This window comes from Parambassis ranga, chromosome 7, assembly GCF_900634625.1.
Source record: "Parambassis ranga chromosome 7, fParRan2.1, whole genome shotgun sequence".
NCBI lineage: Eukaryota > Metazoa > Chordata > Actinopteri > Ambassidae > Parambassis > Parambassis ranga.
This window is the reverse complement of record NC_041028.1, coordinates 18,169,300-18,195,903: the sequence shown is the minus strand read 5'-3', so window position 1 is coordinate 18,195,903 and position 26,604 is coordinate 18,169,300. Positions and strand designations below refer to the sequence as shown.

Below are 26,604 nucleotides of genomic sequence, written 5' to 3'. Positions count from 1 at the left end.
TGTCTGTACCTGCAGACATACTGCTGGCTTTAGGATAAGGTCTTATCTAGATTTTTGAAACAAGAAAAAGCTGTTTGCATGTGCACAGTATAACCAGGGAAGCTATAGACACGTAACCTCATTGTGTTTAGGTTAGAATACACAAAATGTAACAAAAGTTTGCAAGGTCAGTCAATTATTAATTATATAGTGCCTTTTACAATCAGAATTGTCGCATGGTCAAAACATGTCAGTCTAGTACTGTTGGGTTTTCACATTGTCCTTATACAACTTGTCCAGCTCCCATAGAACACAGAAGTCTATTCTTCCTATAGAGGCTGGCATGTTGAACCATTGTGCACTCAGAATCCTTTTGGTCTGCTGCAGTTTCACAGAAGCAGTGATGGGCCTTCTAGGGTCACATAGTATAAGTGTAACTTATTACAGCTATATGTCCCTTTATGACCCTAGAAGCCCCCCACCCACACAGTGCTGACATTATGGGCACGTACATCTAAAGAAAGTTTCTACCATCAGCCATGAACATAATGCATGCAGTCTCATGGTGGGTGGACTTAGGGTAGTTTAAGTGATGTTGTAGTAGAGTATAGAGAGACTATAGTATAGTAGTATAGAGATTTCTACCATACATCCATCACACCATCAGGATCAAACGTTCCTGTGTAGGTTCATTATAATGTGACCCATTAACTGTACAGCACAGCCAAGCATCCACTTCCTGCTCACTGGTGAACAAAATGGGGGTACCCTTACTAGTATGTTTATTTACATGTGTAGTTTTATGTTGAACAGTGCTGACATCTGGTGGAGCCTTCAGTGAATCTACGAGCAGTATCAAAGAAGTCATTATACAAGCCTTGTTCCCCTCCGGACAGTATGATGCCACGTTCAGAGCAGTGGACAAAGGGCACAAGAACTCAGTGTTGTGATGCTAGCTGCGTAAACATCTCATTTTTAGCAAAAGGATATAAAAACACTGCAACTGATTCACATACAAAATAAAACACTGGCTTTGCTGAGCAACAATGTTCTGGTCTGATGACTCAGGAGAAGTTGATTATAATGTAATGGTGGACCTCTGGGGCCGCTCAGGTGTGTCTGCAGGGAGAACACAGCAAAAGACACACAGTTCCTGAGGTCAGTCGGTCGATAAGGAGCTTCCTAAGCTCTTAAGTAAGCCGCACTGATTTGGTCTCAAGATAGCTAGCATGACACGTTAAAAGTGAAAGAAGTTCAGTTAACTATTTGTGTGATTTTGCAGCCTCCTTTTGTATTGCTGTAACTAATATATAACCAATAAAGGCAGCAAGCAGGAAGGTAACAAAAAACTTTAATGTTAATGTTTGATGTTAATATAATTAATTCACATATTATTTGTTGAATAATTTTGAAACATAAGAAGTTAATATTTACCCTTTAGGACCCCAGAGGCCTATAATTAGCTTTAGTGTAGGTCACTGACCAAACAACGGCCCATCCCTGCCAAAGACTGTTCAGTTCAATTCTCAAATTAACCCTTTTCAAGCTGTTCAGAGCACAGACATAAAAACACGCAGTGGTCTGTACAGTACTGACTCTGATAGTTCAGTTGAAATATTCACTGTTTTGAGCACATCTGGACTCTTCCAGTCCCGCAGCCCTCAGCGCTGAAAGTAGGCCATCCTCCTCTGGCCGTTTCTCTGCGTGCCTTACGTCTGACGTCAGAGCGTCAGCTGGCCGAATGTTTACATCCAGCAGTGGTGTGTGTTTCTGGAGCCTCCAACAACAAAAGGCTGAACACAAGGAAACCCGCTAAGACAGAGAACAGCAGTCGGCATTTTCACAAGGTATAACATTAACTCTCTCGGGGTTCAATATGGCGGCACAGCGTAGCTGCTGTCAGCAGCGCAGCAGCAGTTAGCTGTTGTCATTTTTGTCTCGATTTTTTTTGTTGTTGTCTTCTAGCGAAGACGAGAATGCGGTTTATTTGTGTTTGTGTTGACCTTGCCGCCGCATGACAGCCTGTTACGGGTGTAATATGTTGTTTCTGTCGTCTACACCTGTTTTTTTCTGATGAGGAGACACTGAATTATCGTGTTTATTTCAAACTGAATCACCCCGAGTGGCGCAAAGAACCGCCGCAGCAGCAGCGAGCAGCTCTGTGTCTGTGTGCGGAAACCTGCTAGAGTTGCAGGTCCCGGATTTACTTTTGACTTTTGTGTACGTAAAACGCAAATTGTAAGTTTTCGATATTTCACTGAATCAGCAATGAATTGCGACGGTGAAAATGGCAGGAAGTGTGTACCCTACTAGCCTACTAAACCACTTATTTTGCTCCAGAATGTTGCTGCAGCGCCCCCCTCTGGTCAACGATGCACACATACTCAAACCACAGGGACATCTCCACCTTCTCTGTAAATGGGTTTTTTCAATGTGATGTAAGAATTCTGTTTGTTCCTTCAGTGGTCCGGCCCCTCCTTTTAACATTCAAAGCTGGAGGTGCAGTAATATTTAAATGCACACCTCCTTTGTTCTGCTGCAGCCTCGTGGCTGTGGCCCAGCATTTGGCAGCCTGTGATCTCTGCCCTGCAGTGTTGTTTTTCACATGTCCTTAAGCACAGCCACATTTACACCTACAGCTGTGGTGTCATGGCAGACGCTTCCTTAGTGCCTCTTCCTGTGGTGGCTTATAACATTCAGTCACTATTTTGTGTGGCTAAATCAAATTTGTTGCATCCAAGTTGTGCACTTTTAAAATTGGATTACAAAAAAATTAGCTAGTTTCAAAAGCCAACAACAGAGGAGCACCACCATCCATATTAAAGAAAAGTGTACTAGTGAATTAAACAGTAACTGGAAAAGGGCATTTCCTGAAGAAAATGCAAGTTTGATTGCTGCAGCTGAAGCGTTGCTTTGAATGCTGATGTGAAGGATTGCTCTTAATTGCTGGAGAATCAGAGCAATTCAGAGCTTTGTATGCCTCTGTGTGTCAGCCTGTCACCACGGTAACAGCAGAGGAGACCTTTAAAAACCACTCTAACTTTGAGAGCCTGGCGTGCGGAAACATTCGGAATTAGAAAATTCTGAATACAAGTTTGATAGAGCAGCATCTAATGAGCGTTTTAAGACTAAAATGGAGTCTGTAGCTTGAAATTTGGTAGGAGATACATTTGGCAGATGACCCTCGTTGAAGGGCTCTCTCATAGACTCCCATATTAAAAATGACACCGAAATTGCTTAATATTTAAAAAAACTATACGTTTTTGAAAAAAACTTGAAGTTGACCCGGAATGTCCTCTGTTAGATGAACATTTTGATAGTTGAATGGCTAAAATCGGTCAATGTATGCTGAAGATACGCTGCACCAAAAAACATACAGAAGAATAAAAAAGAAGAAAGAGGGTGAAGAACATTAGTTTGATTGCCTAGCAACAGCAATCAAACTAATGAGGCCCCAGATGATCGCTTCAAAATATCCCACAATGCCACAAAATAAGACTAGAAAAATAAAGAGTAAAAGACTACAAAGAGACACAACATGGCGTTAGTTAAGTTAAATGCGCGACTACAAAAGTCACAAAAACAATTATAAAAGTGACATAAAACCGTTCAAATATGATCCAAAAAATCAAATTCAAATGCAATGTAGCCACAAAGAAGCACAAAATGAGATGCTAAATGACCACCAGGAGACACAAAATGATGATCTCTGTTAGTCTGTTAGGTTTCCACTTTTTTATCTTAGATAATTAAAAGCAGTTAAAGAATATAGAAATAAAACAGATTCAGATTCTTTCAGGTTTCATGATGTCATCTTGCCGTTTTGGGTTGTAAGCTCGCCTGTCTTTGTCTTTAGTTAGAATGGGTGGAGCTGTGAGTGCCGGTGAGGATAATGATGACTTGATTGACAACCTGAAAGAGGCCTACTACATCCGCTCAGACTTGGTGGAGCGGGCTTTCCGAGCTATTGACCGCGCTGACTACTACCTGGATGAATACAGAGACAATGCTTACAAGGTGGGTAACTGACTCTGGAAATGTTGTCTGAACAAGTGGAAGCTGGTTAACATAAACTCTTTCCGTTGGTAGGACTTAGCATGGAGGCACGGAAACATCCACCTGTCTGCTCCATGTATCTACTCCGAGGTGATGGAGGCCTTAGATCTCCACCCTGGCCTCTCCTTCCTTAACCTGGGCAGTGGGACGGGTTATCTAAGCACCATGGTGGGACTCATACTGGGTATGTAACACCTTCAGGATACATGGTGGCTGCAGGTTGAGCCTCAGGTCTATATAGCATTAGAACCAATCTTTGTGCTGTGTGGTTAATAAAAGCTGTGTTGTCTCAGGACCATTTGGAGTGAACCATGGCATAGAGTTACATGCAGATGTGATTGAGTACGCCTACCAGAAGCTGGACTCCTTCATCAAAACCAGTGACAGTTTTGACAAGTAGGTCTCCAGATGGGTTGGATCATTTACTTTTTCCTGTGAAAGGGGTGGGAACCTCATGATTCAGGGGCCAATTTGATTATTAAACCATTTTGATGCACCATGATGCAAGCGTTCAGGAGAGAGTGGGACATCTGTTATAAAAGATCTTTGCAGCACCATGAGGATAGATGAGAGACTGATCAGCCATGATTGTTTATGTAAAAGTTTGGCCGTGTGAATTTTTCGTCAATGTTTAGATTTTTGATTTGTTAACATTTTATAATCGTCCCTGGCCGTACCGCGATGCATTGAAGAATCAACTTCTTTTTCTCCCACTACTCTTGTAATCCATTGCTCTTGTACTTCTTTCCAGATTTGAGTTCTGTGAGCCATCCTTTGTTGTGGGGAACTGCCTGGAGATCCCACCAGAGAGCCGTCACTATGACAGGGTGTACTGTGGTGCTGGGGTGCAGAAGGAGCATGAGGATTATATGAAGAACCTGCTCAAGGTGGGGGGCATCCTTGTGATGCCTCTGGAGGAGAAGGTATGTTCTCTGCCTGAGAGTCTGCACAGCCGGTCCTTCTTTCTGTGTTTGTTATTTAGATCATTGTCCTGTTGCATGACCCGATTTCTGCCAAGGTTTAACTTCCTGTGTTTGTATTCCTGCAGTTGACTAAGATCACCCGCACAGGAGTGAACAGCTGGGAGACCAAAAAGATCATCTCTGTGTCCTTTGCCCCTCTGGTGCTGCCTAAACACAGCACCAATGGCAAACCCAAGACTGTCCCACTGCGTGAGTCTGACTTCCACATTTTTCACGTTTGTTCTCTTCTGTTTCTTGTTATGATTTTCTTTCCTTCTGTTTTTTGCAGCCAAGTTTGAGGTACGGACGTTACAAGAGTTGGCCCGTATCTGCATCCGCCACACCCTCAGGGTGACCACAGACGGAGCAGACAGCCACTCGCGCGGCCGAGGCTCCTCCTTCAGTGTAGGCAGGGGCCTTGCTGTTGCAGGCCTCCACAAGTACGGCCCTCGCTTCAAACGTCGCCGCGTCCACCGGCGCCACTGCAACGCCCTCGTCCTGGCCACCAGGCAGGTGGTGGCTAGCAGTGGGATCGGCCCCGTCCCTCTGGACAGCAACAACAACCAGGGTGGCAGAACGGAGGATGAGGAGGAGGCGGCGGGGGAGAGGGAGACGAGGCGGCAGGGGAGAGGGAGCAGGAGAGTGGGGAGAGGAGCCACAGGCACGGTGGTGGTGGAGGAGGAGGAGGTGGTGGAAGAGGAGGATGAAGAGGAGGAGCAGGAGGAGGAGGAGGAGAAGGAGACTGGCGAGCTCCTCCGACCCCAGCCGGCCGTGAACCTCTTGAGGGAGAGGATCCTGGGCCTTCCTCTGCCCGAGCCGCTGAAGATGTACCTGCTGTACTACAGAGAGAAATGAGGCTCAGCCAGAGCCGCAGCCAGGACCTGAGTCAGAGCCAACACCACCTGTACAAGGCAGGACGACCCCAGCTCCACCATGGCTCTCTTTCTATCTCTCTCTGTCTCTCACCTGCCCTCATTCTGTCCATCATCCATCCTCTCTCCTGCTCCCCATTCTCTCTCCTCCTGCTCTTTACTCAATTTCCTGATGCTGTAAAGAGTTCGTTCCACTTGAGGGAGGGTTACTTATCTCTGGGGGATGTTTTAGACAACTCATGTAAATTTTGTGCCTCCTCTGAGTTGCAAAGAAACAGAAATTGATACTTAACGCATAAACAGTTTTAGCTCTGCAGCTCTGTGGAATTCATATACTAAACAAGCATTGCCTAACAGCAGCTTAAAGCTGGATCCATACTCCGCGAGACAAAGACATTTTCCCCCCCTGCAGACGTTACGCCCACAAAATGACGTCATTTTTTGTCTCTGACCGCCCGCTGATCCGCACTCCTGTGCACAGGGTCCGGGCCGAACTTTGTCTTTCAAGGCTGTGCGGCAACCATGCTGCGATTGGTCGGAATTTATTGTGGGCGTGATGAAAGTGGAGAAGCGCAAGAGCCTCTCCAGGTATATAGGTAGGTGTATAAACAGCACTGATTCAACAGATTTAGATAAGACCATACTGGTTTGCATGATGAGCAATAAAAGAAAGAAAGAAAGGCAAGTCAGGGTGATTTGTCACCAATAACTCCAGACAGCCATTCACACATACCAGATGGTGACTGTTATTACCATTCTATATACTCCTACATACCCGGGCATAATAGGCTCGTTAACAATGTCTGTATATCTTTGCTATTGTTACTTTTAATGTCGCATCTTCACAGCTCATCACCGGACAGTTTGAAGTATCGCAGGCACATTGGAACACAGTAGATGTGCAAATGTGGTCATAAAGGCACAAACACTGAATCTTTGCTATTGTTACTTTTAATGTCGCATTTTCACAACTCATCGCCGGACATCTCACGCTGTTGCAGGCACCCTCTCTGTATAATGCCCTCTTGCCATGGCACAAGTCCTTGTGGTGTGTAAAAAAACTCAGTAAAGTCTTTCCTTATAGTTTAGTGGGCGGGCCGTATGAGGAGTTCTGCACACACGCGTCTCGCGGAGTATGGTACCTCAGTGCGGAAAAGACCTTTTTTTTGTATCTCTTACCACCCGTGGAGCGCGTTCTCCGCTCTTTGTCTCGCGGAGTATGGATCCAGCTTAACGGTGCACTGTTGCCTCCACTGAGAGAAGATTCTCAGTCTCCAGTCGCAGGCTAGAAAGGCCAAACACTGTAGCACCAAGCAGAGAGAGCAACACACACACACACACACACACTCTTCTGTCTGCTAATCACAGTCAGAGCCTAATGGTGTGGACGGTGTGTATCATCATCTAAAGGGTACAAGGTGCAGCTTTATAAAAAGGTTTAAAGAGTCAGTGACCTGAGAAGAAGTATTTTCAGTTGTGTAGGTAGTGACCAAGGTGGTATAAAGGACAGATTATTTCCACTGATTTACAAATAAAATGGGAGCGTCGCCTCCTCTTCATTAGATGATTGAAGCTAAAGGATGATTCAGGTTTGTTTCAACCAGGCCTCTGTACGGTGAGAGGTACTGATCATGCCAGTAATCTCAGAAAATGAAAGAAAAAAAATCTGTTTGTTAATGTATGACTTTAATTTATGAAAAATCCACTTTTTTACATGTTAGGCAGAGTCAGTGATGATAACTGGCTGTAATTTACCTAGAGGTCACAGGACTGCCCTCTACAAAAAGGAGTGAGGCTAAAATAATTATTTACATCTTCTGGTCAAAACGGCTCAAATATATTTCATTTTTTTTCAAATTGTATATTAGAACTGAAGTATGAAGGTTTTTCCTCTTTCATACAGCTAAAGTAATTAGCATCCTGCTAATGGATGCTGATTGGTCAGTTGACCGCAGAAGAGTCGCAGGTAATATGTGAAAAAAGGCTGTGCTGCTGCATGTTAAAGCTTGTGTCTAGGGCATGGAGGCTTATTCCTGCTACATCCTCTGTAGCCACATTGATGTCAACAGGCCTGGTTGAAATAAAACAGAATGACCCCTTAAACGATCTGCTGTTTAAAGACGTGTTCAAAGAGGTGCTTGTCATTTCAGAGTATTTTTTAGACCAGCTTATTAAATAGGACTTTTCCCTTGTTTTCTATGCATAATGTTTCATTGTGTGAGTCTATCTTTGTCTCCATGGAGATGACTTAAATCCTTACATGCATATCCAAAGGGCAGTCTCACAGTTTTTCTCTACATCCCATCATATTCTCTGAACCAAAGGAGAATGACCAGAAAAGATGACGTACTTACTAATATTCCATTTCTCCATAAATAAACCAGCATGATAAAAAAAACACATATGTAATGTTTTTGATTGACAGCGTGGACTTTTTGTCTCACTGTTTATTTTTTCTTGTAATATTTAGGTTTTTTTTTTTAGTTCTATGAGACTTGAAGTGGTGTGTACATATGAAACTGTTGTATTGTTTTGTTTGTGAACCATAAAAAAAACAAGAAGCTAAATAGAGGAAATATCATCTCTCACATTCTTCTGCTGTTGACTCTTGTTAGACGGGCATTATCCGTATTTGGATTTTTTTTTTATTTTTAACCCCCTGCACACTTTCTGTTTACATCTGTGCCAAACGTTAAGTTGCATGGGCTAAATAGTGGAGATGTAAAACCTGAGATTTCTCCCATTTGAAACAAAAACACACAAACACCTGCATCACAAAATAATCTGATCAATGAGATATTTCAAATTAGAACGTTTAAGTTTTTCTTAAAAAAGGGCAGGAGAATGGTGTAACCTCATGCTTCACAGTTCAGATTCTTCTTCTTCTGGATCTAACCTTTGAATTGACCATTCCCTTATTCCACTCATGTTGGGCTGTTGTGAAGTTGTGCTCCTCTGCTGAATGTAAATGATCATGGTGTTTCTTTTGTTTTTTTATTTTTTAAGTTTTGGTGAGAATGACTTGCTTGTTTTTAAATTGAGCTTTATTATTGATTGCTGATAATAAAGTCCATTATAAAAAAAAAAGGAGGTGCAAGTGAACTGGTTTCATTAGCTGAGGCAGGGAAGGAAAATAAAGAGACCCACCCACTGAAACACTACAACACACTGGGCTCAAGCAAAAACCAGGAAAAACATTGACACCCTGTGTGTGTCTGGAGTTTGTAAAACTCCGAACATAACAAACCACAACATTTCGGAGCCGGACACTGCTCCATCCCAAGTGAGGAAAAGTCTGATCTGTATATTGGTGAAACTAAACAACTACTCAAACTCACATCACAGCACAGGAGAGCCATCACTCAGGACAGTGGTCTATCTACACCTTAAAGACAATGGAGGATAAAAATGTACACATTACAGACAGAAAGGACAGATTAAGGCCATCTATGCAAAAATAGCAAAACCCCTCTCTGACCAGGGGAGGAGCGCTGAGACATCAGTTCTTACTATTCATTGTTAAAAAAAGGGTCATAAAATAGTTCCACACATGGCTCTGGGGCAGTTTCAGGCCTTTAGATGCCCCTTAACCAACAATAGGGGCTTAAGTCATGTGACTTCACTAGAGAAAGGTTTCAACTTCTGAATATACCATGACCTGCATGCATGAATGAGAGCCTTCATAGAACCAGCTTATCATTGAATTGTCTTTAATAATGCAAAGAAACTAAACAAGTAAAAGACACAGTCAGTCACAGACAGAAGTGCACCAGCAGAATCCTCATTTGGCTGTAAAACATTACCCAGCACAGAAACGATGGTCACAAAAAGTCTTGTTGCATTTTTTTGGATCCAGTGGTGTGGCTAAAGGGACACAGATGTAAAAGTATTCCATTAAATTAAGACATTCACATTTTGTTTGCTTATCAAATTCCTATAACTGATAATAACTATCACAACCAAATATGATACTCAAGCGTGCTAGAATCATGCGGCAGTTATACAACATTGCAATGTTAGCTACAACGATAAGGTCTAAATATTACGGTTTGTGATGTTACACATACGAATAACGCCTCGATGACGTGAATTCATTTTTTGTTCCTGCGAGCAGTCTCTATAAATGTCCACCAAAATCTATATTCCATGTGAAGAACGAAAATGAAGCCTGTACCTCAGATTATGAAAGAAGACACATACAACATGTATGATGCAGAAAAAATAAACTCAGCATTCATTTACAGAGCTCAAAAAATAAAACAATAATCTATTTCAGAGAAAAAAAAGAATAAAAAATTATATCTACATCTGTATATAAAAAAAATGAACGACTGTAATAATAAGTTAATTTTTTCAATATGGAACCCATTTGTGTTTTTTTATACATCTGCAAAATTGACTGATGATTACCTATTTATTAATACATATGTAAAAACATCTGGGTCAAACGGCAAGTTAAACAGGAACAGGCTTGATGTTTGACGGCACACGTGACAGGCGTCTGAAACTGTGTTTGCCATTTGACCCAGGCTTGTTGAAATGTCACAGTGGGCTGGAATAACCTACACAGCAGCAGCAGCAGCGAGTGGACAGCACACCCTTCACAGTGAGAGGAGTGTGGAGAACAGAGAGCAGCAAAGAGGCAGGTGGGTTAAAACTGCATATTATCCATGAACAGAAATGTTGTCCATTTGGTGGCAGCACTACAGTACTGTGAAGAGCTCTGCTCTGCCGCCCTGGGGCTTTTAGTGTTCTCTTCTTTCCCAGGACCACTCAGACCAGTACAGATGAGGTAAAAAAAATGCCTGCCTTCCTTTGCAGTGAACCCATTATCAGCCTAACACTGTGTCCAAACAGCTCTGCCTCTAAGAGTACACCCCATTCAGATAGGAAGCATCATAATAAGTCCCTGATGCTGGAATGTATGAGCAGATGAGGCGGTGAAAAGACGCTGGCCGAGAGGAGCATGAGTGCACATGAGTAGCACAGACAGAGTGCTGCAGGAAGGACTGTTGGCATTTGGTTCCCTTGTTCAGAGGTCAGTGGAGGGTTTTGGTTACACAGAGATTTTGACATGTAAGTCATGTGACCCCTGAAAGCTTTTCACTTTAGTAAAATCTTAATTCTTTTTCAAATCCCACTGCTTTTCTTCAAAGGAACCAGGGTGACATCACTCTCCCATCACCCCTGCAGCACTCTATGGAGTTGCAGATTAAGGCACCTTAGAACCCTGATGAATCTGAGGCACATTCCAGGACAGTAACTTTGAATTGACCTAGGCTTGTGGTTTCTGTCCAACCAACTGTGGTGCAGGCTGCCCACAGCGGGTGTTTGTGTGAATGTGTCGAGCTCTCTCTCATCGTTCCCCACCTCCTTCTCATGTGCTCCAGGAAGTACAGCATCTACTGATTACAGCAACTTGTGACAGAGGCTAATAAGTCTGTAGTGTGCTTTAGTCTCCTGTACAGTTACATACCCAGATAAAAGGAATAGTTCACCATTTTAGGACAGTTGCTGACATGTTAGTGTAACATCACCACCAAGACAACCAAGTCAGACAAGTTAATTAGTGCTAGCTTCATTAGCAAGAGTGTTTTCATCTTTACAACAGCAAATAAGTAGATACCTCGAAATGCTGAACTATTCCTTTAAGAGGGGAAACAACTCTTTCTCACACACACAACAAATAAACCTAACAAAACAGCGCAGTTAAAAACATCCATATACGCACACAGTGATACACAAATACCGGATATGTGACCACATGTACAACAACACGCACACAGCCTGTTAGTGACATGTGCAGCAGAGCTGTCTAGTCCATGTGTCGTAGCCATGACACACCCGCATGTCCACGCTTACAGTAAGAGAGAGAGTGCACTCAACACACATCTGGGAAGACAGTAAAAAGGTGCATTGAGGATACTGCAGTCCACCCTTCTTTCTGTACAGTAAGAACATTGTGATGTGTGTATATACATAAGACATAACTGACATTCAGCTAAGTGTAGGGGGAAATGGAGTTTAGTGATGTAGGGCCTCGTGCATGGTTGCTGTGCCTCCTAACAGTGCTGTGGGTACGATTTAAACCTACAAAGCAGCATTAAAGGTTTTCTCTGTGAAACAAATTAAAAAGACATCCTCTTGATCCCTAAGAGGAAAGGTGCACAAGAAAAGCTGATAGTAGCGGCAGGTGTTGTCACTTGCGCACGAGGCCACGGCATTGTGGGTAAAGAAGGGATCCCGGACTAGAGGGGCTGAACGGAGAGGTCGGAGAGGTCGACTTCTTGGCTGTTCTTGGTCGACTGAGGGGCAGAAAACAGAGAGTTAAAACAGATGTTTCCTGACCAGCGAGCAACAGCCACATCACACAGGTGATGGTCTTACCCGGACTTTGGTTTCTTGAGACTGCTGCTGGCGCTGGCAGGAGGGGTTGGTCCTAAGCTGCTGTGTAAGTCTGATGCATCTACCTGGATTTCATCCTCATCCCTAAGAGCCTCCTCCAGAGCAGCAGCCACCTTCGGGGCGATGACCGGCTCCTGGTAATCTTTTGTGGTCCGTGCAGGCAGGTCCAGTTTCAGCATCAGGAGGTTCTCAGCCTGACAAAACAACAGCTGGATTTAATGTGCAAGTATGCCTGGGATAATGCTCATTATTACACCAGTCTGATGACAGATTAAACCAGTAAAATCTATCTTTCCAGTGTCTGCTCAATGGCCTCTCAAAACAAGCTGTATGACAGCTTCAGTGTATTCAGAGCAGAGGTGAGACCAAGTCACTAATTTGCAAGTCACAGGTAAGTCTTACGTCTTTGTTCTCAAGTCCCAAGCCAAGTCCTGATTCAAGACAGGCAAGTCCCAAGTCAATATTGACAAGTCCGAGTCAAGTCCACAGTCCTAAACTTATGAGTCATTTTAAAGTCAAATGAACAAAAAAATTTGAAGGTTTGTCAGTCATTAAAGCTGTAATATGAAAACTCACTGTAACATCTGTAAAAGAACTAAGCCAGAAAACAGATGTCAGTAAATCACTTATATTCATGCTTAAAATGCATTAAAACGTTTGCTCCTCACATTATTATTATAAGTGAGTTCATATTCATTTTATTGCTTACTGCTCAAATATTTGAATCCATATTTGAATACAGAATCCATATTGATGCTTTGGCTACTTTAAGTTCTGAGAGACTGGGTGTTGATAATCAAAGCATGCACAGTGTATCCTCTGCATGCATCTGTCTGTGTGTCTGCATCATTCAGGCTGTGATGTGGGGCAGCAGCATGTCCTCTGTATCCATTGGCAGTAACATGTTAACTGGACGGCACACACAGCACATCCATGCAGTATTGTGAAAACAAGCTGTAGCATTAGCTCGCCAGCTCTTATTACTGTTCTATGAAATGTAGAACAAACTTGGATGTTGATGCATCTCGGTGTATAATCTTTGACCTGCATTGTCTGCACGCTGCATTTTGTTTCTTGTTGACCATTTCACACTCATTTTTCCAAAGCAAGATGTTGTTGGAGGATCCATAGCGCCTGGATTTATTTGACTGACTGCTGTGTCAACAGCTCTCTCTCTCTCACACACAGGCCTACACAAGGCTGCACTGAGTGAAATGAATTGATTATGGTTCACTTTTAAAAAACATCGGCTACTTTACACCTTCAGGTATTGGATAAAGTATCAACTCTTTTCAAGTTATAAGGTTCAGGTCCAAGTAAAGTCACAAGTCGCTGTCTTTTTACATTTTATTTTGTTTATATATTATTTATTTTATTTAGTCAAGTCTCCAGTCATCAAAATAGCGTCTCGAGTCGGACTGGAATCCAAGTCATGTGAATCGAGTCCACACCTCTGATTTAGACTACAGCTGCTCTGGTCCTGACCAAAACCAGGAAGCATGACCACATCAGTCCAGTTCTGAAATTTCACTTGCTGCCTGTCTCACATAGAAGAGACTTTAAAACATCATTACTTGTGTACAAATCTTTTTATGGCTCAGCACCCAAATACATCTCAGACATGTTTGGACTGTTCCCTGAGGACATGTGGGACAGGGCTGCTGGTCGTCCCAAGAGTCAGAACTAAGCAGGGTGAGGCTCGGTTTCAGTTCCGTGCATCAAAAACTAGGGATGTCCCGATCCGATCACGTGATCGGAAATCGGGCCCGATTACGTGATTTCAGACTTGATCGGAATCGGATGTTGCCTCCCGATCAGGACTCGGATATATATTTATTAGGGCTCTCAAAGTTAATGCCTTCTGTGCAAGGTGGTCCTGTAGTGTAGGGGTATGACAGTTGGTTTTGGTGCGAGAGGTCCTGGGTTCGAGGTCTCGATGAGCTGCTGTGCGTCTGAAATCACCTAGCGTGGCGCTCTGGACACACACACACACTCGTTTTGCCGCAACGAGTGACTTGCTATTATAGAGAATCTTGAAAGTATTGGATCGGGACTTGGTATCGGCAGATACTCAAAATCAAATGACTCGGACTCGGACTCGAGTGCAAAAAAACCTGATCGGGACATCCCTATCAAAAACCTAGAATAAGCTCCGACATGATGTTAAGCAGGCTCTGCCTCTGGCTACATTTACATACAAGTTAAAGGGTTTGTACTAGGATAGTGTTTTTTATTTAGCATGCGATCCATTACAGTGACAGAATGTGCACTTAGCATTAAGTGCTGAAAAAGAAGAGTAAGACGTGCGGCTTACTTTGTATCTTGCATCAGGTAAGCTCATCAGGGACATGCGAGCGTGATGACTGAGAGGCCTCCTGTAGCCGACGGCAGACAGAGGCCTAATCATCATCTGATGGTCACTGAGGTAAAACAAAGAGAGTGTGTTACACTGCATCACAGGAATATCATTCTGTTTCATCTAACCTTTAAATATGGAGGGCTACAAATCACATCAACTGAAATTATTCAGTTTCCTTTTTCACATTTCAAAGACTGAAAATAAATCATCCAAATCCTTACTCCTCTATGCGCGTGATGGGCTTCACTTTCCAGTGTTCATCCTCCTCATCACAGAAAGCCCTGCTGATTATTTTGTTCTTTTCCTCTGAGGGAATGAAGTTTTCAATGATCAGATGTCTGAAAGATAAACACACAAGCAACAGGAAGGCAGGCAGAGAGTGAATACACACAAAAATAAACATATATACGTTCACACCACTATCCTGCTGTGTGTGATTAAAGCTGGACATCCTCTACCGCATGGTGTTCATGCATGACATGGTATTGATGAGTGACTTTTCTGTCGAGCTAACAGAATGATATGCAAGCTCCATACTTGAGTTTGAGGTCCCTGGTGAGCTCGTTCTGTGTCTGCTCCAGCTCCTGGCGCTCATTGATATGTGCCTCCTGTGAGTCCTGGATTTCTGCCTTCACTGCCTGCAGCTTGTTAAACAGCTAGAAGACAGAGGAGGAAGGCCCACACCACCATTACCATGACAAACAGAGAATATTTTACAATATCCAGGCTTTGAATTATACACCTGAATGCCAAAAAGGTAGAATGGACTGCAGAAATAGAACAACAAAGCCAAGGATCTATTCTTCCCTGGCTTAAAATAGTACCTGACCTATTTTTCATTTTATTAAGAAACGCATGAACACTTCAGGTACTGGGCATCAGACTTGTTTATCTGTCCTGACTGCTCCCTGTTGGTTAATAGTTTGCCCTTGATGTGTGTTTGCTTTGGTTGTAGTGTGACAATACATTTAAATCCTTTATAACTTTATAACTTATAAGTTGCGTTTGGGGTCTGGTTTTAAAATCCTAACATCACATGTTTTTGTGTCTCTAATCAAACACTTGGACACACTATGAGGACTGAAGACAAAATGCAGGATATTAATAGGGTTTATGTGCCAATCAGCAGTCAGGGAGCATCATGTGACCTTGTGCGTAATGTAACATCAGTAATACTTGCTAAAAGCAAAAGCATAGAGCTTAACAAAGTCACAGTCAACAGAGGTCTATTCTTCAGAGAGGGCTTGATGTTAGACTGTAGCTAACCTTAGCCTAATGTGCTGGGATCTTTGCTGCAGCCTTAACAGCAGCTCTGTCTCCTGACAGACTTGTCTCTCATTGGCTACAGTGAAACTGGACCTACCCTGATGAGTCTGTGAGCAGTTTGTAGGCTTTAAAACAGTAATCCACTCACATAACCAGAACCTGGTACTGCATCTATATGTGACTTTAGGATCAAAACAGTGTGTCTGTGTGATACATAAGGCAGCAAACCCAACCATCTACCTTTTTCAGCTTCTTGGTTTTGATGTCGACCTCCTGCTGCAGAGAACTGTAGGTCTCCTTCAGCTCCAGGGTCTCCTCATCACGACTCTCCACCTGCTGCTGCATCTCTCGCTCTCGCCGTTTCTGGATAAATGCACAAATGCATATGTATTTGTACTTTTGAATCACATGGTATGCATAATGGGGTTGATATGGAGGATAATAATATACAATGAAGAATGTGATTTTTTTGGGTCCTTGTATGATTCATTCATTCAACATTTCATTTAGAATAAAAAATAAATAAAATAAATGTAAATACAAAAACAAACAATGCTTTATTTTTAAAGCCTTTAATTTTATAAAAACAAACGTTTAAAAAAATGCACTCAGGGCCAAATTTTGATACACCTTGCTTCTCTTTTCATCATAATACTACCTTCTGTCATTGTGACACACTTGGTGCAATGAAACACTGTTTACATCTCCATCTCCGGGTATGCTACAGATCCATATAAATGTTACTGTAGCCTACTTTATGGATGCAGTCAATTTATGTTCTTCCAGCCTATGATGTCGATCTATAGGTGATGGTGCTTTTACTTTGAAGGAAGGGACTGGAAGTGTTGTTGTTGGTATGGACCATTTTTACGTTGCTGCAGAGAGTTGGAATAAATGGACGCACGTTTGGTCATTCATTGTGTAGAGCCTCCATGCTTTATGTTTTTAATAAGATGTATAGGTGTATTTAGAGATTGCTCGGATACACTATTATGTAGCGGAAAAACAACGCAGCCCATACCCTCAAGAACTTCCAGGTAGCGCGAATCTGATGGAAGCTGTATTTTGATTCTAAATATTGAATGAATGAATATTTTATGGACATATTATATGGACCTGATTGTCATCTAATTAGCCATACATTTAATGTGGCCCTCACAGAAAAATAGTTTACCCCACCCCTGTCCTAAATCATCCTCAGGTCGATTTAGATTGCAGGTTACATCCTGTAATCTGAGATCACCTCATTTGTGAGCATTTCCTCATCTTTACTTAGTTGAAATGTGTCATCTACCTGTTCAGCGATTTCCTGTCTCCTCTGCTGCAGCATTCTCTGTTGCTCATTAGTGTGATCCACAATGTTCTTCCCCCCAACTAGGAGTTTACTCTCCATTGCCTGGATAGAAGAAAACAAGTCATGAGTGGAGAGGACTCCAATGCAGCTGTTCCCACATGCTTATGCAGCTAAAACGTGACTGTAAAATGTGCTTACCTTAACTTTGGCTGAAAGCATCTCTCCAGCCTCCCTTTCCTTCCTCAAGTCTTCCATTTTCCTCTCCTTTTGCTTCAACAAGCGCGTTTTCTCCTCAGCCACCAGACTGTGATCCTCCATGATGGCTTTTCTCTCTCTCTCCAGCTTCTCCTGTTGTTCCCGCCAGTAGTCCCCTTTATCATCTCCATCTTCATCGTCATCCTCGGTCTCTCCTTCTTCCAGCTCATCACCATCGCTCTCTTCCCCGGCCCTCCTCCTCTGCCTCCTCCTCTTCTTCTTTCCTGAGCGCTTTTGGAGCTGTTCCTTCAGCCTTGCGATCTCCTCCTGAAACTCCCTAAGCATGGCGTCCTTGGGGTCTTCGTTGATGCGTGGTTTATTCTTGATGTTCTTCGCCCTGTTGGCATAGCGCAACGTTGTCAAGGTCTCCTCCACATTGTAGGATGCTGGACCAATATTCGCAACCATGACAGTGCGGGCATTTCCCCCCAGGGAGTCCTGCAGCAGACGGGTGAGTTTTGAATCACGGTAGGGAATGTGGCTGCTCCTCCCATCCACCAGAGCAGATATGACATTCCCCAAAGCAGACAGTGACAGATTAATCTTTGTGGCCTCCTTTAGCCTCTCCCCCTGAGCACCAGTCTTTGTTTGCCTTTCACTGCCAGCTAGATCTACCAGGTTCAGCTTGCCAACTCTTATGTGGTTCTCCCCATCCACACCCAACTCGCTGCACTCCACTGTAATGACAAAGATGGCATGAGAACGCGAGCTGTGCTCGTTCATGTTAGTAGCACCCACTGAACGATTCTGGTTTCCCACATTCATGACGCGCTCGATCTCCTGCACACTTTTTGTGACAAACGATGAAAGGTCTTTCACATAAACACCCGTGTCAGGCCTCTCCCTGAGCTCCAGACGACGCACCTGATCTTTGGAGAGCAAGTCCCTTATTTCCTCTTGATAGATTTCCAGATAGGATGCTCTCACCAGGTACTGCTGATTCTGGGACCGTGAGATGTGTGTGAAAATGTGCTCAAAGGAGTTAGGGATCACCCCTCTCCTCTCCGGATCATTTCTGACTCCTTCCATAGTGTACGTCTTCCCTGTACCCGTCTGACCATAAGCAAAAATGGTCCCATTAAATCCAAGGAGAACAGAATCCACCAGGGGCCTGAAGGTTTCATCATACAGATCTATTTGTTTAGAATTCCAGTCGTAGACTGAATCAAACGTGAAGATTTTGGGGAGGTCACTGGCTGAAGCCTCCCTGGGGTTCCTGACAATAATTTGGCCCAACTTGATGTCGACAGAGACCACCCTTTCAAACTTGGCAGCACGCTCTTTCTCATTCATAGGGCGGCAACGGACCACCACCTTGACTGACTCTGAACTCTTGCTCTTGGACATGGTGGGGAGCAGCCGCCAGCCTCACTGCCTGGCACCCTGTGTCCTCTGTCTTCCAAGTGCTGCTTCAGAAACAGGTCACCAGCAGAGATACCAACATCTGATCCTGCTGGGGCAGATACAATCTATGATGAATGTCAGTGACATGCAAAGGTGTTATTGATTCACAGGCGGTGACAACGCCATGTTGATACTTAGCCTTGTAAGACATCATAGCAACATGCAATAAAAATCCAATGAATAAGCTTTCATAATATACAAAGCGGTATGTAACAGCCGAGTAACAGCACTGACGTAAGCCTACACTCTACCGGAACTGCCTGAAATTAGCCCATTATGATAACTAACCCAATACGATTCGAAAAAAGTAGTAATATCAAATAATTAAGTGTCAGTCCTTGGGAGCAGTTTGCAGCCGAGACATTTTAATTAACCAGGCGCCTAACAAACGCTACTCAGCTGATGTTACCAAAAAATGTCTAAATAGTGGTTAGCTAACTACTGTTAGCTCACGCTGAATGCCAACCGTAACAAGACCACAACATTGGCCTAGCAACGACAAACACACTGGTAGCCTAAGCTACAAATCTGGTAGCATTACCTGGCTAACACTCCTCGCGAAGGTATACATGAATTCAGCATAACGCCACACGAAAATAAAAAGCGGAGATTTGCCAGACTCGTAAACTCGCCGCACCAACACAAACGCAGCTTCACATTAGACACACATAATGTACGTTAGCTAATCCAGAAAACTCCCAGTCAGCCGATAGCCGCGGATGCTCATCCCCCGTAACAGTCCGGGACAAGGGTTGCCAGGTTGCAGCAATACGTCCCCCCCCCCCCCCCCCCAAAGACATAGGCGTGAAAACACATCAGTTACCTATATAAAACCCGTTATTCTAGTTTTACATTACACGTATAGTAACAGAAAAATATGAAAATATACCTAGTCACGTGTAAATAGACACATTATAAGCCCGCAGACAGACATTGGTAAATATACTATTTCAAGGAACAGAGGCTTATCTGGCAACCCACTCTGAACACACTTGTCCAACATAGCTTAACATATCAGCTGATTCTACTGTACTCACAACTAAGCTTCCAGTAAGGGACGTAAACAGCCTGAGGCTTTGCTTCTTGAAAATATGCTTTATTTTATTTATTGGTGAAAAACATAAAAATCATTGCATTCACTAGCTCGACATACATGACCATATCATTTCAACCAGTGCAAATCACAACTGTCTAAAACATCAGACATTCATTCTCTAAATAACAACACTGTCCTTGCAACATTCAATACCCATTTGATCAGTTTTTGGCCCTGGTAAACTGAGGTGAGGTGTCTTCTCTTCACTCTATAATTAGTACGTGCAAGAGGATCAGTTACTCCGCTCTCCTTGGAATGGAGGGCAAGAGAGAGAGAGGAAAGGTAGGGAGAGAAAGGAGAGGGAGAACAAGATTGCTGACAGCACAGTCTTTTTTTTCCTTTTTTGTTTTTTGCTAAAGTCACCAGAGGTTCTGCAACATTGCTGCAATCCCACAACATAGCAGCGGCTGGAGGAAATGCTGGGGAAGTGGTATGTTTCCCCGATGGAAGAGAGGGAAACTGGACTCAGTGTGGTGAACAAAAACAGACGGAATCTAATAAGGAACACCCAAAGACTGGATTTTCAAGCAGGAAATCCAAAACAGAATGTGTCTTGTTAGCAGCACTGTTCATCTTGTAACATTTTCCTAACACCACGCTACAACCTGCTACATTCCTTCTTTTTCAACTTAAAAACCAGTTTAAAAAATGTCCCTGCTTGTGTCCTAGATCTTGTCTTGCATTCTAAACCATTGCATTTAAATGTTGACTGCCTTCCACATGCTTTCTCGCTTCCTCATGACACTCAGAGTTCATCTTTGTGATTTAATTTTCCAGGCTTGTCCATGCCGAAGAAGGATGATGGAAGGCCGTGGACGTCCCGTTCCCTCTTCACAAAGGCAGAAAAGGAGGAGACACAGTTGCCGATGAAGTGGTCAGCTTGGCCTAAGATGTACAGATCCATTTGGGCTGAGTCTGGTTGGAGACTGACTACTTTTACCTGCAGAAACCACAGAGGTTAACACAAACACACATTAGCAACCAAGATGTAAAAATAGTGCATAAACCAGATTCAGTCTGACTTCAGCCTAAGGCAACATTTTCAGAGCTTAAAGAATGTGCTTTCTCCAACAACAACAAATCTAACCTGTCTAAGTCAAATTTTAAAGTTAAGCATGCACTGCAGATACTTCACCTTTCCCTTGAAGAGCTTTTCAATATCCTTGCTGTGGGAGTCTGAGTCAGTGGCGATGTAGACAGAGCGGGCAGAGGTTTTCTTCACCCACAGCTTGATGGCCCTGCGGATCTCTGCCAGGTCAGGAAGGCACATGGTCATAGAGAGGGGAAGGGCAGTCTGACGGTTGTAGCCGACACACTGTGGAGAGGCCATGAAGTGGGGCCCGGCGTCACCACTCTTCAGCAGTTTGCAGGCGTTTTGCTGTAAAGGTGGATTAAAAAGACTCAGAAAGTTATTCTCTACAATCACTACATGCAACATTGGGAGTCTTTTTAGACTGTGCTGATATTATTTGGACATATAGACTAAACCAAAAGCTACTTAATCCTGTTTCAATTTTTCTTCATTGTAATTAAAACTCAGTTACTGATACATCCAGGAGGAGACAGCTGGAGATACTAAACCAACACAAGGCTGCAGGCCCAGATGGCATCAGCCCCAGGACCCTGAGGACCTGTGCCGCCCAACTGTCTGCAGTTCACCAGCATCTCTACAAACTGAGGCTCAGCCTGGAGAGGGTGCCACTCCTCTGGAAGACCTCCTGCCTGGTTCTTGTACCTAATATAAGAAGTCATCTTTATCTGGCCTCAGTGGAGATCATGTCTGGATCCTCTGCAGTTTGCCTACAAGCCATGTCTGGGGGTGGATGATGCAGTCATCTATCGTCATCTCACACCTGGATGGTGGTGGAGGCACGGTGAGAATCGTTCTTTGACTTCTCTAGTGCCTTCAACACCATCCAGCCTCCATTGCTGGGTGAGAAGCTGCGGCTGATGGGCGCTGGCGGGTCCACTGTTTCCTGGATCACTGATTACCTGACAGACAGGCCACAGTTCGTCCGGCTGGGTGACGTAGCCCCTTTGCATCCTGGGTAAGGATGTGGAGATGGTAGAGAAGTACAAGTACCTGGGAGTGACAGCAGACTGAGCTGGGGGACCAACAGCACAGCTGTGTACAAGAAGGCCTGCAGCAGACTCTACTTCCTGAGGAAGCTGAGGTCCTTCAACGTGTGCAGCAAGATGCTGGAGATTTTTTACCAGTCTGTTGTTGCAGCACTCTGTTCTCCTCTGTGGTCTGCTGGGGGGGCAGCATTGCAGCCAGTGACACCAACAGACTGAACAAACTGATCAGGAAGGCTGGCTCTGTCATTGGCTGCAGACAGGAGACCTTTGAAGCAGTGGTGGAGAGGAGGACACTGAACAAACTGTGATCCATCATGGATAACCCCGACCACCCTCTCCTCCCTGTACTGAACAGACAGCGGAGCGCCTTTTCCAAAAGGCTCAGACAGCTTCGTTGTCACACAGAACACTACAGGAAATCTTTCCTGCCTCATGCTGTAAGACTGTACAACACCTCATCTCTGTGCCCGAGATAACATGGACTCACTGCTGTACGGGACAGATTTTGCACAAGGTTTAGGTTTTTAACTTTCAAAATGCACTTTTGTTTTTGTACTCATATCTTCATACTAAATTGCTTGTTTAGACTTATATTTATACCTGCATTCCGAATTGCACACTTTTGCTTCTGTTTATTTTTCATTAGGCTGTAAATAATGTTTATACTGTTTAATTTCTACCATTATATTTCTATTCTATTCTATTCTATTAGTTATGCAATACTTAAAATTTGGTTTTAGCTTTGTATGAAAGAGCACTCACGCTCATCTCACCCAGTCAATACCAATCCTCAGGTGAATGGCAACATATGGTTTGGTCAGCAGGGCAGCAATCTGCTCTTCTCCTTCCTTCACCATCTTGTCTGCCCAAACCATGTAGCGCTGCAGGCCCACATGCTCCTCCATCACAGGGAACTGTGCTGGAGCACCAGGGAGAGCCAGGACAGGGTGCTCAGAGGGAGGGAATCTATTACAACAGCATGAGACGTATTCACAGGTTAAAAACTGCTGACACGCTCTCATTATAAAAATGAATGTAAAGAATATGATGCTTCATATAAGCTTTGATAATTTTATGTGTGTGTGCGCAGTACAGTGAAAAGTGTACTCACTTCTTCATCCATTGAGAATGGTGGTAGGCACTAAAGGATATCCCACCAAACAAGATAGATTTGTTAAAGTCCACACCAACATAGTCCCAGAAAGGACCAAATGGGTTACCATCCTGAAAACAGATCAGAAACATCCGACCATGTCACAGCAGTGAAGCAAAAACAGATTCATAAATAGCTGCCAAAGCTAATTGCCACCAGGTGGCAGCATTTCACCCTCAACTTTTTGTCTGACAATCTGATAATAATAATCTAGTGAAAAAATTGTTTTGGGAAATTCTGGTCTTACTTTCATGGGGCAGGTCTTCTTGTCTGCACTCCGCTGTGCAGCAGTCTCAAAGCAGTAGGCATTCCTCTGCCCTGACGGCCAGTATTTAGGGGCCAGCTTCTTCATGAAGTCCTCTAAACTGACCACACGGTGGTAGGCAGACAAGGCCTCCAGGTGGAAGAAGTCACTATAGGGAACATGGACCTAAAGAGAAGATAAAAGAAACAACACTGACATGAAACAACACTGCCAAAGTAATATTGATCATTATAAGTGTGTTGACATGTATTCTAATACGTGGATGTAAATGTTGGTGGTGCCCGGGTCAGGAGACTTGTCATGGTTCATGCCAAGTGTAATTTGGTAGATAACAAATCCTAAATGAAACTTCAATGTTGTTGGAACTGGGTCATTTGCTACCGAGCTATTCATTGTTTTTGGTCATTGAATGCTTCTGGGATGAGCCAAACTGAAAAGGATCTTGCAGGGTTTAGGACCAATTCCAGCCATTTTACACATTTACATTTTATTACATGTAGCAGCAAGTTATTCCATCACTGTCATTTAAAGTGTATACTACTCACCTGAACTTATTTTAGACAGTATACTGCAACCCTCATACAAAAGGTTGGTATTTACACTTTAAGGACATTTATACACACAAGGCGGTGGGTGATCTGGCTACTTCATATGAATAATATTCTGTACCTTTGTGGCTTTCCTAAATGATAAATAAAGCACACTGCAATCCTGTCTCAGTGGTTGCACTCACATTGGTGTAGGGGGGTGTGTGGTGGCGGTACACTATCCAGGGAGGGACTGCCAGGGTTCGGTTCAGCATCTTTGCAAAGGCCAGTGATCCCAGGAAGTGGTCTGCCTGGTTTCCAAAGCGACCTGAACGGCGACAATGAGGACTTTACTGTCTCATGATTCTCAGTAAAAAACCTGTGTGTCTTCACATGCAGCAGATTGAAAGACACGTACAGCAGCTCCGTAAGTATATCATTATTTTGGTAAATCAGCAGGTTAGTGTCGTGTAGAACTACCTAAGTGTATGTGCTTTCAGACATGTGTGTTTGCCGGACATTGCCAGTTTATTGACTTCTAGATAAATGATTAATCTGCTTGACCTGACTGCATTATTAGCGCAAACCACGGCTCGCTGCTAACTAGCTTGTGTAGCCTCTGCTGAAACAACGGGGAGTGTTTAAATGCTCTCAAAGTTTAATTGCGTTGATAATAAAGTCCTTTGGTCGAACTGCGGTTTGTCTAAACTGAAGTGTAGCTCCCAGAAGAGTTCATTACAGGCCAGGGTCTACATTTAGTTGAACGAGTTGTGAGTGAGTAAAGTTTTGCGTTTCGCTAGCTCCCCTCCTTTCATATCGCAGAATGCTACAAAGAATGAGTTACCCATGCAAGGGCAGTACAAAACGTATCCATTGTCATCCCACTGCAGGTCTTCGGCAAAACTCCGACAAGTCTGTAGTAGAAGTGATGAAAGTAAACATGTCAGTGTCAGGGCTTGAGTTGCTTTTTGTTTCACCGCCATTGTGGTTTAATTTATGTCCCAGAATGCACTAGCTGTTCGCTGTCTTCTTCTTCTGCCTTTTAAAGCAGACTCGAACACGCGTCTGCTGCCGCCTACTGTATTGGAGGTGCAGTAGGTGGCAGCAGTTCACTGGTAAAAAAAAAACATTGCATCTCCTAAACTTTAATAACTAACAGTGTTTCTGGGTAAAAAGAAACAGTACGTGGCATCACTACAGAGGAATTATGCTCCAAGATGGTCCGTATAGACCATAAAAAGAAACAAAACACATTTGAAACTTGGCATTTTCTCAAGAATAATACCAACTGTAGTATTTATTTATTTGTAGTTTATCATATAAAATTATTTAATTACACACTACAATAGATTTTAATGATCTGGCAACATTGGTTAATGACTTTAATTACAATCTGTCCTCTTTCTTTATGTGATGCTGAAAAGGAGGTGCTGATGCAAAAAAAAGACATTGGTGACAATAAAGTTGCATCATATAATTTCATAATTTTACTAAAAATATTAATGTGCTGTGTAATTTCAATGTCACCACTTTATTTTTTTGTTGTTTTTTTTTCTTTTGGTGGGAGGAAGAATCGAAAATAAAACACTCAAGTAGAGGATCAACAAACATGTACTTTGTAATATTTACTTATTTTATCATTCAATTCGGTATATTCAATATTATCCTTATGAAATTTTTTTAAATATATTTTTTCGTGAATTTCCATATTCTCTGCTGGTTGTGCCATCTCTTGCACACTTGCCACTATAACTTTTTATGTGGGGGTTATGCTATGCTGGTGTCTTCATCTACATAGCTCTGGCTAATCAGATAAAAGCAAAAGAATAATCAGTATAACTGATTCTGCATCACATGAGTAATGTTTTGTGATTTTTTTATTAGGTTGCAGAAAGTGTAACAAATTTGAAAATGCACACATCACAAGAACAAGAACCTCCATCAAAGAAAATCACAGCTCTAAAAAGGACACCAGTGATACATCATGCATCCGTTATTTCCCCGCAGACTGACAATGTGAGCGGTCACACCAAGTTCAAAGGAAAAAAAAAGACATTAAACCTTCCTGCTTCGCCTCGGATACCTTGCTGGAAATCAGATGGAGCCAATCAGTGCTCTGTCCAGTGATAAAGACTGAGGATGAACAGAGAGCAGCGCTCCCAGCGCTCTGTCATTATATGTTCATCATTAGATGCTCACATGTGTGCTCAACATGCCCAAACGCAGTGTGCTGGGTAGGCACCATCAACATGTGGCAAGGGTGTGGTCTCAAACCTTAGTTACTTTCTTTTAGATGAGTGTATTGTCTGCCAACCTGCCTACTCTGACTGAATCAGATGATAATTGCTTTAATATGTCTCATTAAAGAGATCATTATCCACCACTGAGAGGCTCCATTTGTTGAAAAATGGATGTAGTTCTAGTCTAGTACATAACAGTACTAGACTGTTATGATTTAACAAATAGCACAAAACAAAAAAAGAAGAGGTTTTCTCTTTATCAAACCAAAGTCCACTAACTTTTCGACAGGTTTTCTTCTTGTGCTTTGCTTTGAAGGATAAACTTAATCCGTCTGCATCCTCATGTTCATCCAACCCAGCCTAACGTATTCTCTTTGTACTCAATCACTCTC

The 26,604-nt window shown here is 43.1% G+C and overlaps 3 protein-coding genes across 7 annotated transcripts; 1 reads left to right on the top strand and 2 right to left on the bottom strand.

The window, feature by feature from the left end:
* Positions 1–1,694: 1,694 nt before the first annotated feature.
* pcmtd2b (protein-L-isoaspartate (D-aspartate) O-methyltransferase domain containing 2b) lies at positions 1,695–6,351 on the top strand. 2 transcript variants are annotated; one of them, XM_028410813.1, is made up of 7 exons: positions 1,695–1,826; positions 3,836–3,996; positions 4,069–4,219; positions 4,329–4,431; positions 4,787–4,958; positions 5,084–5,207; positions 5,287–6,351. In XM_028410813.1, exons 2-7 carry the CDS (start codon positions 3,841–3,843, stop codon positions 5,850–5,852), a joined length of 1,272 nt encoding a protein of 423 aa, XP_028266614.1. In that variant the 5' UTR covers positions 1,695–1,826; positions 3,836–3,840; the 3' UTR covers positions 5,853–6,351. The 2 variants fall into 2 exon arrangements, with proteins under 2 accessions (XP_028266614.1, XP_028266615.1); XM_028410814.1 differs by having other exon boundaries at positions 1,708–1,826; positions 3,840–3,996.
* Positions 6,352–9,690: 3,339 nt separating this feature from the next.
* kif3b (kinesin family member 3B) lies at positions 9,691–19,580 on the bottom strand. 4 transcript variants are annotated; one of them, XM_028410480.1, is made up of 9 exons: positions 19,521–19,580; positions 17,392–18,898; positions 17,194–17,295; positions 16,140–16,262; positions 15,171–15,289; positions 14,855–14,971; positions 14,589–14,694; positions 12,257–12,468; positions 9,691–12,174 (listed from the first exon to the last, which is right to left on the bottom strand). In XM_028410480.1, exons 2-9 carry the CDS (start codon positions 18,793–18,795, stop codon positions 12,069–12,071), a joined length of 2,289 nt encoding a protein of 762 aa, XP_028266281.1. In that variant the 5' UTR covers positions 18,796–18,898; positions 19,521–19,580; the 3' UTR covers positions 9,691–12,068. The 4 variants fall into 4 exon arrangements, with proteins under 4 accessions (XP_028266281.1, XP_028266280.1, XP_028266279.1 ...); XM_028410479.1 differs by having other exon boundaries at positions 17,392–18,901; positions 19,394–19,579; XM_028410478.1 differs by having other exon boundaries at positions 19,394–19,579.
* A 352-nt stretch (positions 19,581–19,932) lies between these two features.
* Positions 19,933–24,955, bottom strand: pofut1 (protein O-fucosyltransferase 1). Its single transcript, XM_028410092.1, has 7 exons — positions 24,817–24,955; positions 24,179–24,300; positions 23,428–23,610; positions 23,139–23,251; positions 22,801–22,993; positions 21,084–21,326; positions 19,933–20,888 (listed from the first exon to the last, which is right to left on the bottom strand). Exons 1-7 carry the CDS (start codon positions 24,953–24,955, stop codon positions 20,694–20,696), a joined length of 1,188 nt encoding a protein of 395 aa, XP_028265893.1. The 3' UTR covers positions 19,933–20,693.
* Between the last annotated feature and the right edge of the window lie 1,649 nt (positions 24,956–26,604).

Coding starts and splice junctions, on each gene's coding strand:
- pcmtd2b (XM_028410813.1), top strand. CDS start 3,841: ATGGGTGGAGCTGTGAGTGCCGGTGAGGATAATGATGACTTGATTGAC. Junction 4,220..4,328: donor CATGGTGGGACTCATACTGG/GTATGTAACACC, acceptor GTGTTGTCTCAG/GACCATTTGGAGTGAACCAT. Junction 4,959..5,083: donor TGATGCCTCTGGAGGAGAAG/GTATGTTCTCTG, acceptor GTATTCCTGCAG/TTGACTAAGATCACCCGCAC.
- kif3b (XM_028410480.1), bottom strand. CDS start 18,795: ATGTCCAAGAGCAAGAGTTCAGAGTCAGTCAAGGTGGTGGTCCGTTGC. Junction 15,290..16,139: donor AAACCAAGAAGCTGAAAAAG/GTAGATGGTTGG, acceptor TCTGTCTTCTAG/CTGTTTAACAAGCTGCAGGC. Junction 14,695..14,854: donor CCCATCACGCGCATAGAGGA/GTAAGGATTTGG, acceptor GTTTTACCTCAG/TGACCATCAGATGATGATTA.
- pofut1 (XM_028410092.1), bottom strand. CDS start 24,955: ATGGCGGTGAAACAAAAAGCAACTCAAGCCCTGACACTGACATGTTTA. Junction 22,994..23,138: donor CATTCTCAATGGATGAAGAA/GTGAGTACACTT, acceptor CTGTTGTAATAG/ATTCCCTCCCTCTGAGCACC. Junction 20,889..21,083: donor AAAAGCTCTTCAAGGGAAAG/GTGAAGTATCTG, acceptor TGGTTTCTGCAG/GTAAAAGTAGTCAGTCTCCA.